Source organism: Cucumis melo, chromosome 5, assembly GCF_025177605.1.
Source record: "Cucumis melo cultivar AY chromosome 5, USDA_Cmelo_AY_1.0, whole genome shotgun sequence".
In the NCBI taxonomy this organism is placed as follows: Eukaryota; Viridiplantae; Streptophyta; class Magnoliopsida; order Cucurbitales; family Cucurbitaceae; genus Cucumis; species Cucumis melo.
In genome coordinates, this window is record NC_066861.1 from 19,402,196 (window position 1) to 19,421,212 (window position 19,017).

General features: G+C 33.2%; 1 protein-coding gene across 1 annotated transcript; it reads right to left on the bottom strand.

Annotated features, from left to right (window-relative positions):
* Nucleotides 1-10,032: 10,032 nt before the first annotated feature.
* LOC103485886 (disease resistance protein RPV1) lies at nt 10,033-18,417 on the bottom strand. Its single transcript, XM_051084613.1, has 6 exons — nt 17,753-18,417; nt 14,344-15,475; nt 13,984-14,271; nt 12,841-13,247; nt 11,585-12,104; nt 10,033-10,758 (listed from the first exon to the last, which is right to left on the bottom strand). Exons 1-6 carry the CDS (start codon nt 18,244-18,246, stop codon nt 10,597-10,599), a joined length of 3,003 nt encoding a protein of 1,000 aa, XP_050940570.1. The 5' UTR covers nt 18,247-18,417; the 3' UTR covers nt 10,033-10,596.
* Nucleotides 18,418-19,017: the final 600 nt, after the last annotated feature.

A 19,017-nucleotide genomic window follows, 5' to 3' on the forward strand; every position in this document is an offset into this window, starting at 1 on the left:
TTTTCTACTCTAAAAAGAAAATAAATGAAGCTATAAAGGAAAAATAAAAGAAAGCTATACACAAAATTAATATACACAAGATGCATTTTGCAGCGAAGATAGAGAAATTACAAAAGCATCCATGCCTTCAGATTTGAATGTGAATGACTTAGTCTCATCGAGATCAGTGCTCCAGAGCCATCTTAACGTGTTGTCCCTTTTGAATGACTTTGATCAATTGTTACATGACTCTTTACTCCACGATCGTTCATTGCAATAAGTCCCTGCTACAATCATTTATCACAATGTTGCAATTGATCTTTTGGTCCTTTTATTGTGTAGCCAGTTAAGACAAGGTGTCTTGTTGAACTTAACGCATGGACACTTTATTTGACGCCTTAGTAAAAGTTCTTTTCTATAAGAGATTAGGCATTTTCTGACTTAAGGCATTTAAGGTACTCAGTTTCATTTTCATTTCGTCACATCAACTAAGGTTCCTCCTGTCACAGCCGAAAGATTCACTCAATCTCTGGGATGAGTCCATGCATTACATAATGCTCTGGTACCATAGACCTTTTCACACAATCTTTGGCGGAACACTTGATTCACCAGAATTGAGTGTTTTGCCTAAAATCGAAATAAAACTTTATCTTTAATTTTGAAAAAGAAATTCCCTAACAAAGGGGCCAAAAACTTGGTTATTTTAGTTTCGGTTTTAGATTTAGTGTTGTGTTTCATTTATAGTCTTATCGCATGGGTTTGCACGATTGAGATGTGTAAGTTAACTTCATGTCGCAAACCGCTCTATGCAACGGGTTATGGTCATTGCATACAAGATGCTCACTATGTCTCTAGGTCAGGGCTATGCAATAAAAGGTACAAGCTTCTATCCTCGCATAGTTACTAAATCCTCGTTGGGTACAAGTTTTCCTATCACTTGTCCAAGTATAAGTGAAACATAGGTTTCGTGGATAAGCTAGAGTCAAACATAGGGAATAGTTATCAAATCTTAGTTATAAAACTTACTTCTCATCTAGGTGGTGTACAAACTCTATACAGTATAAAGTAAATGTGTGTATATGTATTAGATCTACTATCTACACTAGAGATTCTGTAAAGGCGGCAAGTAGTGGGATAAAAGTGGAAAGTGAACTAACTTGCGTTAAAAAGGTGTGAAGGAAGATCTCCGCGTTGAAAGTGATTAAACTATGCGGTAGTGCTCAATGTGATAGAGATTAATTAATTAGCTTTTAATTTAGGCGACCACCTCTCAGTGCCTTAGACCCCACACATGCTCGCCTCTCGGGATGCAAATGATAAAGCTTAGTTAACTGATAGCTATCTTGAAGTTGTTACTTATAAGACTCATATTACCTCTCTTTTAGGGGTGACAACCTCTCGGCGTCAAGTTACCACATTTGTTCTCCTTTCGGGACGCAAATGATGGAAATATAATTGCCAAGGTGGAGTTTGTCTCCAAACTCCCTCATACGCCCGTTAGTTATATCCTTGCTACTTAATCTTTTGAGTAGTTGGTGACAAACGCTAGCAAAGCGATGGAGTACAGCTTAACTAACACAATAAACCTTATAAGTTATACTTTTTATCAAGAACTTATCACAAGCTTAAATTACTTATAACACTTTGACAGATGAATAGTAAAGACATGATGGATTGAAAAGGGATAAACTTGCAATGTGTTAAACACTGTAGGCCTTAGGCCACTGTACAATATAAACATCACGCATTACAATGAACAAATACAAAAATGGAAAGTAAGAAGGAGGATAAGTAGAGTCGTATAATGCTTAAATTTTGCTATATTTTCCCCCCGGAAGGCTTTCTCAAACCCCTTACTCACTAAGTCTGTTTTACTTATGTTTTAAGTTTTCTCTCCTCAGGTTGTTAGGCGTTGAAGCCAAATGAAGGATGGATATCAGACGTTGTAGTCTGTTTAAGGAGGGAAAACAGAGTTACTCTATAGCCTTATACGACATAATAGTCGTGTCATTTTATCTCGGGTTTGAGAAGCCGGTTGGTAAGCGCATTGCTCCTTAGTGCAAATGGTTTAGCTTAGAAGGGAAGCAAGTGCAATACCTAATGGAATACAACACATGCGCAGTGGAAAACAGGAACAAATTTTACTCTAATTGCATCTAACTCATTAGAGATTAACATGCAAAATTATCCTAATGAAATAAAATTAGGGTTTATAAAAATCATACCTTTATAGCTTCCCAAAATCTTGAAATCTCCACACAAACTCGAATCGGGACCACTACTAGAGTTATGGGACCCGATTAGGTGAAGGAAAAATGAGAGATGGAAATTTGAGGTGTAAAATTAGGGTTGAGAGATTTTTTCTAAATAATTTTGTAAAAAACAATTATTCAAAGTGGAAATTTTTTTTCACAAATTTGAAAAAGAACCTATTTATAAGCAAATTACATGCAAAAATGCACTTAATTTGTTTATAAAATCTCAACACCTAATATTCCCCTAACATTTAGTGGAACCTAGTGGGCTAGGTGTCTTCATCTCATGTAGCCACTTAACCCACTAAGTGTTAGTGAGATTATCCAACAAAATATTGGATTTTCCCACTAACTTAGTCCAAGGGCATTTTGGTCATTTGATCATTAAAGTCAAAGTCAAACTTTGACTTTTCAAGTAAAAAGTCAACATTTTGACTTTTTACTATTTTATTCGTCTTGACTAATTTCGACCTCCCGAGCATGAATCTGCATTTCTTTTTCTAAAATTTAAATCACATTTGAATATAAAGCCGATCAAAGTTTGACTTTTCAAAGTCAAAAAAGTCAACATTTTTTACTTTTTATAACTTTGATCATTTCCATCAATTCCGAGCTTTCAAATATGAATCCATCTTCATATTCTTAATATTTAAATCATATTTAACCATAAAGTTCTTTCTTAAAGCTATAACCGACAACTATATCACATGTACTTGTCAGTTTCTCTCTCTTTACCTAATTTGAACAATTCGAATTATTCCAACATGTTGTTCTAAGTTAATTTTGTATAAGCTAGTAGGGGAACCTAATGGACCTATAGATTATGGACTCCAACAATCTGAGATTAACTGGCTAAATTATCCTTTTAAACCAAGCTAATCAACATTCGTTAACTAACGGGTCATTCCACTAAAGTTTCGTAGTTGCACTCCCCTCACTATAGATATATTTTTGTCCATCTTATATAACCATGATCAGTAAGTTCATTCTTCACAAGTTGTTTTGAATCTCAGCTGGATCAAAATATCATTTTACCCATTAAACTACATCTTGTTTCTTAAGTTCCAATGATCTACTATTGAACAATTAGTTTAAAATCCAACCTATAAATCAAATCCCTCTCGGACCAATGAAAGGATGGGGCCCCTTATTTAAGACTAGGATTCAGTCCTTAAAAGAATAACCTATCTACTAACCCTAAAATGCTGGTAGGAGAGAATTCCGTCTTGCACCCTATGTCCCTAACCATCCACCCGGTCTTACCCTTGAAATGGGAGGCTTGTTGAGCCAGCGCCGTTGAGCTGCCCTCACCTATGCAGATATAAGGGTAATATTGTTTGAACAGAAGTTCATAGTTAGCTTAGGATTAAGATTAAGTTACCTAGGTCATCATAATCGAGATAGTCAATTTTATATAGTCAACGATGTTATAATTTAAAAGTGACTATTTCATGGTTCCAATCTTATGTAAACTCTTTACATATGATGCCTCCACTTCCATGTCTCTACATGAACGATTCAGGATCACATCGTTTGTACTAACTATAAAGCGGGCCGCATCCGTAGTATTCACATAATAAAGCATCCAACCTTATTCATACACTATAGATCGTTTGGACTATATACTCGAACTTGATTCACGTTTATGTCTCTATATAATGTTTAAGTCTACACTAGATAGCCTTTTGACCTTAGTTTATTGGATTTAAGATTATAGTATTCTAATTTCACTAATAAGTCCTCACTAACCACTTTAATGGATAGAATATAATTTAACTACAAACTACAAGTTTTAAGGTATAAATTCCAACAATACCCAGGCTGGCAAGGCCAAGCCCGACAAGCTAGAGAACCAAAGAGCTGAGTTAGGGAAAGGAAGCCTAAACGTTGCCTACAAGATTGATGGTGGATGAGCGGTTGAGGTATGGGATAAAGTGTCACCTTTACACCTCTAAATATCGCTAACAGGAGCAACATTTAACGGTGCAGATGGAAAAGGGTCACTGAGAACTGCCCTCGAGTTGGGAAGTTGATGACTCGAGGGGAAAGAGGTCTCGAATCCCTATAGACCTCAACTCAAAGAGCTACACATTGGTGGCGAAGAGAGAATAAGGTGCATTGCTACACGATGAGGCGAGCAAACCAGATGTCAAGTTGGAAAAGTGGTGCTAAGTGAAGGGAGGCCTAAAGATTATGTTTAAGTCTTGTTATAAGGAAAAGTCTAAGTTTTGTTTGTACTTTATCCTAAAGTGTTAAGTTAATAAAGAAAGAGATGTTTGTACTTATTTTGTTGCATTACCTTGTGTCTGTCGCGTAAGTAGTTGAAAGGAATTGTTAAGATAAGTATTAAAGGCTAGGTGATAAGGCTAAGTCAAGGAAAGTTAAAGTTGTTATATTTCGCTACATTGTGTTAAGAAAGCTTTGTGTTTAATCCTTGCGTTTAAGCACTTGTTGAGAAGTTATTCCGCTCACTAGGCATTCGACGTTATCTCAAGGTGTGATACTCGTTGAGGGCCTAAGTGGCACGCCTCCACTAGGTTACGAGAAGCGCTTTTGAGGCGAGGCGTGATAGCAGATTTCCAACTTTAGACTCGAAAGAGCTTTTCAACTCATCGCAGTGATAAATACTAAACCGAACAACTTAGCTTAATCGCCTATCCTTGGGATACAAAGGTAAAAGAGTGGAAAGATAGAAAAACACAAGTCTAATTTTATTACTTGGTTCAACACTTTACAAATACATTTTCTTGATTACAGTCCACTTAAATAAGACCTAAGTTCTAAGCTCCACACCTTCCTTCACCCACTAGATTGCTACTTTCAGCATCAAGGTATTCAGGAGTATAAGAACCCCTATCTTATCCGTCTCGTCGATCGACTAACAATCTATCTTCAAAACAAGACTCAACTCATGCACAAAACTATGCGGCAGTCCTCCTTGACATAATAACTTTAAACCATCTCTCATCACAATCCATCTTACCTCTTCTTACTTGGCCTCAATGCCTGATAACCTAGGGAAGGGAAACTTAAACACATAAGTCAAATACTTAGTAAGTGAGGATTTTAGAAAAACCTTTTTAGGAATACAAGTCAAGCACAAAACATTTTCATTTATCAAACGCGTCTTCTAACACCTCATTTCATAAATCACACAAATCTCATTTTAGCTTCTCTTATTCGTTTCCACCAAGAACATGAATCCTTCCCATTGCCAAGCCTACTGCGATTCACTCTCGCATGTATCTTGCGATTAAGCTACTCTGATGATCACTCCATTCACAGCCTCTAGGAAATTTCTAATTCACTTTTTTCTTATTGCATCGGTCGTCCACACAACACCATTCACATTATGCGCATACCGCATAAGCACTGCTCACTTGATATGAATAAGGCTAATGGTTTGCATGCATTCATCACATTCAACGTATAAAAAGCAATCATTTTCTCTTTTCAAACAATAGTAGCAATAATAATAACATAGAGATACAGAACGCGCTGTTACATAACTCAAACTCAGAAGAATCATTTAAGAAAACATTGACGAAACATTAGCTTTACAATTCACTCTCACAGGAGTGTTAAGAAAGATCACCCACATAGGAGTGTTTAGTTTAAGAAAGTCACTTACGCAAGCTTTTGGTCCTTTTCTTCCACAGACACTTCTCTTCAACTAGAATTCTCTTAGCAGCAACTAAACTTCTTACACTCTCTTAACGAAACTTCCAAATAACAACACTTCTCTTAGGTCTTTGCTCCTATTTATACTAATCATTTGGACCAATTACTCTCTTTGTTTGCCAGTTTCGAATTACAACTTCACACACATCACTTTACCGCTTTGCCATACTATGCAACCAAACCAAGCTTGACATGTTAGCCAACAGTCAATCTCTCGATTTGACATTCCCTCCAGACGCAAACCTTATCATATCGGAAAGTCAAACTTTTCCTCACCTTATTGTCTTGGGAAGCTAAACTCCTTTTTTCTGCCTCTTTCTTCCTCACGACAGGCTACAACTGCCCACTTCTTTTCTAACTTCTCTTCGCATCATTTCATCCAATCGCCTAACTCTTCTCGCGATAGAACTTCTTTGTTGAACCAACTTTTCCATCATCGCCTTCTCTTAACGCAACTTCCTTCCCTTTGAATTTTATATTTACAATGATCAATTTTTTCATTTTGGAAGGATCATTCCACTTCTCAACGCCTTTATTCTTCAACAAAACTCCCAATGTTGAATCTAGGTCTCACAGTCTATTAATGTTTATTATTGATAAAATCTACACTTTTACTATATTTGAAAATGCCTCTTTTAAAAATGAATATTTAGGATAAAATTTATTATAAGATAGTTATTTTAAAAAATTTGTATGCTTTAAATTGAAAATAACTTTGTGTAATCTAAATTTATATTACCAAATTTAACTTTGTATTTAACTGAAACTTAATATAGAGTTATTCAATAATGGTTTAAGATGATTTATTCAACACATTATCAAGTATCATTTTAGATAAACACTATTAAGTATTAACGTAATTTTCTTTTTAAAATGCAACTATTCCCATCTTAACAAAATCATTTCTTCAACAACTATTTTAACATTTTTCCTAAAACCATTGGGTAGCCAAGTATTTTTTGGCGGCCTAATTTCATTACCTTGGAGCTAGTTTTAAAATAAAGCAAATTAACAATAATATAATTAAGCTTTATTAATCAACATTTAAATATATATTTTTCAAATTAAAAAAATAAAAAGTGAAATGAATTATTTTTATAGAGGGAAAATAAGATTTAAATTGTGAAATCTTTCATTTATGAGAATCATATTTAATCATTTTTGGTAAAAGAATCAATAACATATTTAATAATAACATATTTAATACGTAGTAAGAATAAGGTATTACAGTCAACTCCTTAATTTATAATTATTATTAGAATTAGTTTCTTTTGTTTGTTAAGATTATTATTAGGATTAGTTTACCTTTTAAATAGAGTACTTCACTTCTTGTATTCACAACTTTTAAACATTAATAAAATTCTCATATTTGGTATACATCAAATTGGTATCAGAGCAGTCGTCTAAACCAACGTTGATTATCATTGGTAGAAGATCAAGAAATGCTTCGTGACACCGAACACAAGAGGAGGTTTTGTGAGTTGTGTATGTTGCCGAACAAACACATATCTAACAAGGGGAACCCTTAAAATTTCAAGAAAAAGTCTATCAGCGTCTTTCAATGCACTAATATTCTATATGTCTATCATTGATATAATCTAAAATTTTGTTATATTTTGTTAATATTTTAGTTCAGTGTGTTATTTTTAAAAATGTCAAATTTCTAAATCATTTAGAAATTTTTCTTTAAAATTTTATTTCTGATTTTTCTCAAATGTTCAAAATTTTATTTTCTTTAAACAAAATTCTTTGATGGAATCTAAAAAATTTAAGAGTCCATTTTCGAGGATCACATCTTTAGGAGTCAGAGATTTTATCCAAATAAAAATTAAATTTAATTAATATTTTAAAAAATATATCTTTATTAGAAGGATGGATTTTGGGAAACTGTAGCTGTTAAATGAGAAATAAATTCAACTAATTAAGTTATGTCACGTCATAACAACTAAAGCTCAAGTCCAACATGAAAAATTATAAATGAATTGGATCGAATAATTAAAATTGCTTTAAGTCTAACCCAATTAAAGCCCATGGTGAAATTTTGGATCAAATAGGATATTGGGCCCAAGCCCAAGTCGAAGCCTAAGTCTATTAGGCAAATGGACCAAGCCCATCTAAAGCTCATGAAATTCTTCTATAAATAAAAACCTTGCCTTTCATTTAGGGAGGGAAAAAAATTGACAAAGAAGTGCTGAAACTATGGAGATTTGAAGATTCAACCTCTATAGTTTTCAAAACTTTGAAGTTTTTATCAATCTTGAGATTATCACCTTTTGAAAAAATTGAAAGTTTGGAAGATTAAACATTTCTTTAAATTCCAAAAGACTGAAGCACTCATGGTTTGAAAACTAAAATTTTGAAGTTCTCAAATTTTAGAGCCCAATGCTCTAAAGCTCTTAAAATCTACAATTCTTTTGATCAAAGCTGTATTATGAAGTTGTAAGACAGATCCAAGCAAATCATCAAACCTAGAGATCGATCATTCAAGAAAGATCAAGAAAGTTGATTCTCCAATAGATCAATAAGTCCTCCAAGCAAGTCAAACGCTGATCCACAAAGCTCATCAAGTCCAAAGGTTGATCATCCAGGAAGATCATCAAGTCCAAAGGTCGATTATCAAGCCCAAAGGTCAATTATCCAAGAAGATCAACAAGTACAAAAATTAAGGTTTATTTTTTTGAGAGAAAGTATCAAAGGATCATTTATTAGAGATTTTATTCACTATATTGAAATTAATACAAATACAAAGTTCAAGTTCCATGAATTAAATTTCTCTGAAACTCTCGTGTGAATAGTTAGTAATTTCTCATTTTCTTGAGGTGAGAAATAATTTCTCCTCAATTATAATATAGCCAAATTGATGAATTTTATTCCACTTAATTATGGGATTATTGCTACAAATATTGAAGTGATGAGCAAATGGGTGTTAGAGGTGTTAACATCTTTCCAGTACACAAATAACTCTTGAACTCAACTCTAACTTTCGTAGACCAATTTTGTTTTTAATTAAAAATCATTTATTTTATTTTGATGTCCAATCACACCGTAAAAAGGGCTAGTGGTGACTCATTCCTTTATTTTATTTTCAAAATTAACCCTTTTTTTAGAACGTTGATCGCTCCATGTCGTCTTGAGCACATGGAGACATATTGCATGCCTTCTTAAAATAATTAACTTTATGGAAAACTTTCCTAAATATAACAAACTACTAAAATATTTACGGCCCGTGTAACAAAGCCCATAAAGTTAGTCATTTTTTAAATATTCCAGGTTTGCCCTTCCATCTTTTTATCGTGCGGTTTTTTTATCGTCTTACAACTGTACTCTTCTTTTTTAGTTGTGATTTCTTCATCTTTTTTTATTTTATTTTTAGATTTGGGTAACCAAATCTATTTCTTTCTATCGTCTTTCTTGGTTATTCTCTTTTTTTAGGTGCGTGCATGTCTTTCTTCTTTCTTCTTTTTTTTTTTTCATTCACCGCATGCATAATATCGTCTTTTTTCTTTTCTTTTTTTACATTGTTTAGATTAGGTAACCAAATCTAAAGGATGGTGTAAAGAATCTTAAAAAAATTGGTTAGACATTTAAATTAAGGTAACCAAAACTAAAAGATTGTGTAGAAAGAATATAGAAAAAAATTGTTTATACCAAATTTTGAAAAAAAAAACATTTAGATTTGGCTATCCAGATCTAAACGATCGTGTAGCTAAATCTAAATGATTGTGTAGCCAAATCTAAACGATCATATACCAAATTTTAAAAAAAATCGTTTAGATTTTGTCCAAATCTAAACGATCGTGTAGTCAAATCTAAATGATCGTGTAGTCAAATCTAAATGATTGTGTAACTCAATTAATTAAACAATCGTGTAACCAAATTAAACGATAAAATTGAAAAAATAAATCTAAACGATCGTGTACCAAATTGCGTTAGCAAATATATTACGTGTATTGTTGACGGGACATTTTTGATATTTTAGTGGACCTCTAGCCTTTTTCCATTTTCGAAATTGCTCTATACAGTGTAAATACTTTGCCATTTTTTATATTATTGAAAAGACCCCTAATTTTATTTTATTACATATACTCACAAATTAAAAGTATATAAGAGAAACCTCTAAAACTAATAATCATTTAGATCTATTTACATTTTTCACCCGATTCCTCCAAATATTTACATAGCTCAAAACCCTAAACCTATGGGGTTTATTTTTTACTCAAATGTTCAAACTACCATTGGATCATCAAAATCAATGACAAACCCAAAACCAAAATAGAGATGATAAAAGAATACCTAAGCAATAACCATGGAGAAGTATTAGAGCCACTCTCTTGCATTTGTTGATCAAGAACATGATATGTAGAATCGTCATTGTCATCGCCGTTGCTAGCACCACCTTGTTCTTCCACCGCCATCGATGGGGCAAAACTCTCAATTGGCTGAGGTTCACCTAAATGATAGGCCAACCGAACTCCATAGGCATTGGCATTAGGAATGTGAAGCTCAATGTCATCCCCAGGGTTGAGACGATATCCATAAGAGAAGGGAAGGTGGATGGCCCAAGTGTGTTGAGCATGGATGTTGATGGAGTCATAGTGGAGGCCGAGCATTCGGTATTGATGCGTTCGGGATGAGGTTTTGTTGATGAGACGGAGAGATGGGGAGTGGTTTATGTCAGTGATCAAGTGAGTGAAAATGGCAAAGATTGTGAGGCCAAGAAGAAAATGTTGTTGATGTTGGGAACTTGGAAGGTTAAGGGTGGGTGTGTGGTGAAGAAGTGTAAGCATTTGGGGAGTTGGTTGCCTGCTATACACAAGCTGCCTAAGCCATCCCCACTCCATTTCTGTGCCAATGGAAAAGAACATAAAGCATTTCTTACAATTCAAGTAAAGAGGGAGAAACAGAAGAGAAAAAAAATCTAAAACTAAGCCTATAAAAATGATAAAATTTGAAAGATAAAATAGTAATCTTTCAAGATTTTTTTTTAAAATTATTTAGTTAAGAATAATACAATTGTTATCTTACTAAGGGTCAACCCAATTTTCAAAAATTAAAGATTTTATTAAGTCTAAATAGTTACCAAATAGAGTACTGGAGTTTTGCTCTCTAACTCACCCTTAAAATTGTTAGAATCTAAAGATTATATATATATATATATATATATATATATATATATATATATATATATATATATATATACAAACACACAGTACAAAAGAAATTTTAAATATAATATTCTCTAATCCACATGTTCATCTTATCTATGTTTTAATACTTTAGAAGCTTTCTTGATATTCAAATGTCGTAAGGTCAAGTAGGTTATTCTATGAGTATTGCAAGTTGTTCTAACAGTCACATATATCAAATATTATTTTTATACCATTTCTAAAATTGTTTGGCTTCAATCTTTGGAACTCTCTCTTCTTGCCAATGATAGGATGATTTTCAAAGTGATTTAAAAACGTTTTTGGTATATGATCTCCAAGATTAGGGATAAATATCCCAATCATTTCTACATTATGTATGTGTATGTAAATGATGTATATAATGATCAAAACGAAACTAAAATGGTAAAATAGTTTAAACTATAAAGACTAAATTGATACTATATACTTGAAAAACTGCGAAACAAAATTTGGAATTTAGCGATAGAGAGAGGAAGAAAAAACCTCGAGAAGGCTCATCCTAAAGTCAGTAGAGAGATTTGAACAACCGGCCATACGAATATTACTAGAGCATTCCAATTTGTCCAATCCACAAACCTCAAGCAATGCACAACAATTGGTGAGAACCATATTAGGTGCCCTTTCAAACGTGGAAATATCAGGAGTTCTCACCAATGACTTACAATTGGTGGCACAAAAACTTCTCATATTCTTTGGAAATCCTTGGATGAACTCAAGCCTCCCACAATTCTCCACATTCAGCTCTTTCAGTTTCGAAAGCCCACAAATTTCAGTCCCCAAAACCGTCAAATTTTTGTTGCCCCCAAGATTCAACCTTTTTAGCTCACTCAAGCTCCCAATGTCAATTGGAAGTGAATCAAGATTGCAATTTTGTAGACTCAACTCTGTTAGAGAGCTCAAACCTTTTAATGAAGATGGAAAAGTTAGGGTTGTGCATGTCTGGTTTGGTCTTGGCAATGCCCATGACACTAGCCTCCATGGCAGCAATGCCGAGCTTCCCGATCTATGTTAAGAATAATATACATGAAAGATAGTGTGAATAGTCAAGGACATCAAATTATTTTAAAAAAAAAATTGAAGAAATTTTCATTATTTTTCAATTTTATTCTTTTAACGACATGTTAATTAAGTAGATATGTTTTTGTCATTTTTATATGATCTATGATGTGACATGTGTTATATTGGGAGGAATTTAAAGCATAGCAGTTTTGTTGTTTTGAATAGATTACGATCCATCAACATTCGATCATCTTTATTTTTCTTTCAAGTTTAGGTAGATTTTTTTTTTCTTTTTGCCGTTAATGTTTTAAGTTGCATGTGCAAAGAACATTTAAGTAAGACTAATCATCATATCTTGTAGAGTGGTTAAATCTCTGGCCAAGACAATTTCGTATTTAATTTAATCTCTATAATTGAAATCAAACGAGTTATAGTGATGAAGAATTAGGGGTATTCTCACTTTAGTTTGCTAGAATTTTTTTGTAATAGGTGTATTTGACAACTTTTTCAGAAGAAATAATGTTTTAAAATTGAATAGCACAAGATTTATTTGTTTCTTGATGTCACTCTAAATTCCTTCTAGTAACAGCTTAAATAAATTTTCAATTTAATTTAACGGTGGATTAGTTTAGTCTATAAGCTCAAGATGTTTCAAAGCTTAGGCACTCCATTAGTTTAATATTATATTGATCATATAGCTAACATATATATTATTGTTACAAAATAAAAGATTAACATACCCTGATCTGCTGTTACAACCACATAGAGATAAGTCAGTGAGCTTCTTCAACTTGACAATGGAGAAAGGGATGTGGGATATGGCGGTTCGGTCAGCGAGAAGGGTGGTGAGGGATTCAAGGTGGCCGAGGTCGTCGTGGAGGCGGTCAATCTTGGAGCAGCCAGAGATGATGAAAGTTTGGAGGGAGTGAAGATTGTAGATGGAGGTTGGTAAAGACGAAAGATTTGTGCAGTTTTGGAGGTTGATGAGATGAAGCTTACAAAGTTGGCCAATGGAGGGGTGGAGACTTGATAAGGCTGTGCAGTTCTTGAGTTTTAGCTGCTCTAGGTTTGGGAGCTTTGTGAAGTTTGGGGACTTCTTTAGCTTTTGGGAATGGCTTAGGTTTAGAACTTTTAGGTTCTCAAGAATCTGCCCAAAACAAGTACATACTTGAGTGAGAGAGATGCAGTAGTAAAAAATGTTATGGAATCGATAATTAATAAAGAAAACATAAAAGCATAAATTAGTACAGGTTAATACACAGATGCATGATTTACTAATAATACGTTAGCTACATCTACGTAAACATTTTTGTTAAAGAGAACTTAAAATACAAATATAAAATAAGCCATATCCGAGATCTTTTTCGTATTTGGTCGTTTAAATCTCTAAATAACATAATCAATGCATTTCAACAAAATATATATTCTGATTTTTAAGGATTAATTTACTTGACATCACTGACTTGGATACAAATATATTTACTTTTGACTTTAAAAATCGTAAGCTTTTGAATTACTACTCTACCGTATACAATCTTGAATAATAAGCAAAAAATAATATTAAAATTAAATGATTATTTATTGAAAAATTTAAATAAAAAATGTAATTATATTTTGAAATTTAGAGATAAAATTGAAATGCAAAGCTCAGACGTCAAAAGTAAAAATGGTATCATCTTTAAACCTAGAGACTAATAAATTGCAATCAAACTAAAAGAAACTAAGAGTATAGGATTTTGAAATTGAAGGAGCATCAATGAAAACTAAGCCCTAAACTTAGAAGGGATGAGAAAAGTAATTATTCAAAAAAAAAAGAAAAGAAAAGATGAACAATCATTTAGAAAATAAAATCAGTAAAATGCTAATTAATTGTATTAATTTACCTGTGAATCCCTCCAAGTCCAAGGATGTATCAAGCTGCTATGTCTCATGTCAATGGCAACAAGGTTTCCTTGATAAAATGAGCTTGGAATAGACTTCAAAGGGAATCCATGCCAACAAATCCACCTTAATTCTTTGCTTATTATTTGCTCAAAATTAGTTCCAATGAGATTCACATAGTTGAGTTTGAGTAACCTTAGATTTCTCATTTTCCCAAATGCTTCCAATTTGAATTTCTCCTTGTTTCCTTTGCCCATGTCAATTGCAAGTCCTTCAATGTTTTCAGTTCCCTGTTAAATCAATGATCTCACTACATATTAATTATATACTATAAAAATGCATGAGTGAAGTAATTAACTTACGGTTTGATGGAGTAAGATCTTGAGAGCCTCATGATAAAGCCAAACCCTAGATCGTCTAGCAGGTTCCTTCACACAAGTTTGCCTCACAATCTCCCTCCCCATGTCCCTAACCAAATCATGCATCTTCAACCTTCCACTCCAAATCTCAACACCAACCAAACACCTCCATTTCAATCCTCTCAATCCACTTTCTCCATACATTCCACATCCATCCATAATCTCCACTACCAATTCCTCTTTCATTCCCACAAAATAGCAACACACATCAAGAAATATCTCCCTCTCCATCTCATCTCTCAATCCTTCAAACCCTAATCGAAGCTTCTCTTGCAAATCCCCCGCCGGAATCATCTTCAGTCTCTCCAACGCTTTTCTCCATTCCTCCATCGGTCTCCCTCCGAAGAATGACCCACCCAGGATTTCCAGAGCTAGAGGAAGATTTCCGCAGTACGAAACGATGGATTTCGAACATTCCAAAAGCTCCTCTGGTGGATTTTGCTCCCGGAATGCGTGGTAGCTAAAAAGCTCCAATGATTCCTCGTCGTTCAGTGGATTGGATTCCATGTTGTATACTTTGTCGACTTTTAGAATGTCCAAGATTTGTTTGTTTCTTGTTGTGATTATGATTCGGCTTCCCTTTCCAAACCATCTTGGGTCCCGTATTGCTAGCGCATTTGCTTGTTCGATACGATCCAGGTCGTCGAGGACAACCAAGACCTTTTTGTTTTGGAGTCTTTCCTGCATCCGAACGACGGTGGAGTCGGTGGTGGTCGAGGAACGAGAGCGGAGGTTAGTGGCGATGAGGAGATCGGAGAGGAGAGTTTGTTGGAGGCGAAGGAGAGCGTCGGGAGAGGAGTTAGAGATGGAGTTGATGCTGGGGAGAAAAGATCTAGAATTGAAGAAGTGGAAGAAGTGGTTGAAGAGTGCTTTAGAGAGAGTGGTTTTGCCAATGCCGCTCATGCCATAGATGCCGAGGACGAGAGTGGAGTGGTTTGTAGAAATGGCCATTAATGAGATCAAGTGTTTGAGACGAACATCAATGCCAACGGGGTAGATGGCGACTTCCAAATATGTCACTCTCAGTTCGCTTTGAACCCTTTCCACTATTTTGGTTATGAACTTTCCTTCATGCCTGTTGTCAATGTCGACAATCAGAATTTTTTTTTTTTTTTTTTTTTTTTTTTTTTTTTGCCATTAAGATATATAATTAACCAATCCGTTAACATGATCAATATCTTCTAGCATCAAGAAAATCCACCAAAAAATAATAATACTAGCTAGAAGCTCAATGGCAAAACAGTCTCATAGCTTCCGCTCACCGATCAAGTTATTATTACGCATTTTTCTCCAGCACCTCAGTTGGCTGTCATGCCCATAAATATAATTATGGCCTCCCTGCATAACCCCTACTAATAAAATTCGTAGAGAAAGAAGAACAAGAGAGAAAGCTTTTGATGGAGAAGATGATATGAAAAAATAAATAAAGAAAGAAAGAGAAATTGAAAGTACAAATATGATTTTTTTTAATCATATTTAATGGACAGTGACTTTGAACTAAAATGAATTATTTAAAAATTATAAGAATTGAAATGAAACAATGATTGAGATATAAGAAGGAAACTAATATTTTAAGAAAGAAAATGTTTTCAGAATTAAAATAAAAGAAAGAAGTTTTGACTTTTGAAATGTTAGTAATATTATATTAAACATATTTAACCAAGTACGTACTATTCACCAATTGGAAACTTCAAGGAGCTTTCTTTAAACAACTCATTACATCTTTTATTTCGTGTTTCATCTTTCTTTATTAAAAAGAAAAAAAAAAAAAAAAAAAGAGAAAAATAAAGGAAGGGTTTCGAATAGTTTTCTTTTGTCATTATTTTTTTCTTTATGTTTTTGGTTCTTGTTATGTTAATTCAATGCATAGTTTTCAAAACCATAAATCAATTGAACAATAAAAGTCGAATTTTCAAAATCCTATTCCTTGCTTACTTTATTGTCTCTATAATGGCAACAACTTTTCTTCTACATTTGTATTTTTCTTGCCGGGAACTTGATTGTGAAATTGAATGGCAGGTTTAATTTGGAGTGGATTTCCAATTACTTAATTTAGAACATGTTTTTTCTTTCATTAATCCAATTTTCATTTCAATACTATGTAAAAATATGATTAATTAAGAGTGTAAAATTAAATATTAAATTAATTTTGAGATATTTTTTAAATATAGAAAGAAAATAAACTAACCTAATTTACAAATATTATAAATTGTAAAAGTCTCATAGTTGATAACAATAATCAATGATACACTAGCATCATCCATCTCAATTGACACTAATAGATGTTATCTGTTTTTTTTTTTTTTTTTTTTATATTCAAACCTCTTGACAATTCTGAAAATTGTAAGAGATCATTGGTCCATAAAACAAACAAGAGAAATAACAAAATCAAACAAAAGGCCAAAAAAATCACAACTGGACTATGAATTAAAATACATTTTAAACTTCTAAATTAAGAAAAGGTCAAACCACATAATAAAGCCTAAATTTTGATTTAACCTAAATTGTATTGAAAATAGAATTGGAAAATATAGCGAGAGAACAACCTCCCTCTAGAACAAAACTCCCAAGTCATATATTATTAACCCAACATCTATATGAATTTGAAAATATATTTTTCTTATTCGTGAGCTCAGCTTAATTAACTTAAAATTTTAAGATTTAATCTAATTGAAGAGAGAACAACTTTTAACTTTTAATTTACAAAAAAAAAAAAAAAAAATGAACTCCAAAATATAGGATTAACTTAAAATATTTGAAGTTGTAAGAGTCCATTTGAGATGAGTGTCAAATATATTCTTATATATCAAATTGATACACGAAAATTTAAAATGTGATGAAATTGAAATATGTCTCTTCAACCAAAATTTTCAGAGAAAGTGAAAACCATACAGCTTTAATTTTATTCCAAAAACTTTTCATAAACAACTCCAACTTAACAAAATTCAAAAAAGAAAAAAACTTGAATCCATTATATTAATCATAGTATTATAATTTGATATATACACCAGAGGATTTAGTATAAGTACAATGGCTCGAGTCCCTCTCGATTTCGATATTTTATGGATCCACCGCGGATATATATTACCTCAGTTATGCTAGTTAAACTAGGTTGGAATAATTCTGGGATATTTTATTCATTCTAGAAAAAAAATTATTTTTTAGTTATAGCTTTGATCTAGTTTTATATCTTGCTCGTAAATTTCAATATAATAAAAAAATTGAAACTATCTAAGCATAACAACAAAATTATCAAATTTTCTATTAACACATCCGAGTTTTATATATATATATATATACACATACGTAAAAGGTAAATAAAAGGATGGAAAATAACAATAATAATACGTACCCATCGGCTAGCTGCCTCAAGTCCCAGCCGGACAAGCTAGCGGCCTCTCTGAGCGCCGCCCTCCACCGCAGGACCTCCACCGAATCTACACCAAATCTCTTCTCGTGCTTCTCAAATGCGGCCGCAAACCTCCCCTTCTGCTTCCGAACGTCCGACGGATCCACCTCATAGAAGATCGGAAGGACCAGTTGGCCCTCAACAGTCCGGCAATCCATGATCTCGGCGATCTCCCCTAGGCACCACTGTGAGTCGGCATAGCCATCGGAGAACACCACGACTGCTATCCTCGATTTTTTAATCGCTACCACAAGCTCTGAGCCCACGGCGTCTCCTTGCCGGAGTTCAACGTCGTCACGAAACGTGTTGACTCCGGCAGTATCGAGGGCGTCGTAAAGGTGTTTGGTGAAATTCTGACGAGTGTCCTCACCTCGAAAGCTTAAGAAGACGTCGTACGTCCACCGTCTGGTGGTCGAAGATGATGGGACGTCCACCATTGATGGAACCTTGATCGTTAGGGGTATGGAGAAATAATTGTGATACGGTGAGTACAAACAACCAGATTGCAACTGGCTGTTATTATATAAATAGGATTTTTAAAAAGTCAAATTAATGTTTTTTTTCTTAAAAAAATATTACTCTTACAAATATGACTTTAATCCGCAAAATATAGGTTTTTGGTCTTTTAAAAAAAAAGATGGGGTTTGCAAAAATAACAAAAAAAAAATATGATAATAGACACATGACATTACAGTTTTAAAATTGTAAAACTAACAAATTTAAAAGCGGACAACATTCTGATAGCTCTTTGATAATCGTTTGATATATCTAATTATTTGTTACATTTATCATATTTGTAATATGCAAAAAGAAATGTATTATGGATTGCTTTTTTTTTTTCAATTTTTTTGTTATATAATGTAATTCCCTTTTAAAAAAAGTCCCTAGCTTTGAGAAATATGATTCTAAATGATATTTAGGCTATTAATTAGATGGTTAGTTGACCGATAAGAATTAGCTAATTGATTTGACCAACTTTATTGATTTAAAATTATTTTATTAGGACGTTTAAATACTATTTTGGTATCTATGTCTTTAGTTTTTGTTCATTTGGATCATTATATTTTATGGTCATCTACAGAGTGACGAAATAGTTTATAAAAATTGGGTCCATATTCCAATTGAAAATTTGTAAGGGACAAAATTGATAATCAACTTAGCTAACCTAATTTAAATGAGACATGGAAACTAAAAAGTAAATGAATGTC

Coding starts and splice junctions, on each gene's coding strand:
- LOC103485886 (XM_051084613.1), bottom strand. CDS start 18,246: ATGGTGGACGTCCCATCATCTTCGACCACCAGACGGTGGACGTACGAC. Junction 15,476..17,752: donor TTGAGGCAGCTAGCCGATGG/GTACGTATTATT, acceptor CATTGACAACAG/GCATGAAGGAAAGTTCATAA. Junction 13,248..13,983: donor GGACTTGGAGGGATTCACAG/GTAAATTAATAC, acceptor TGTTTTGGGCAG/ATTCTTGAGAACCTAAAAGT.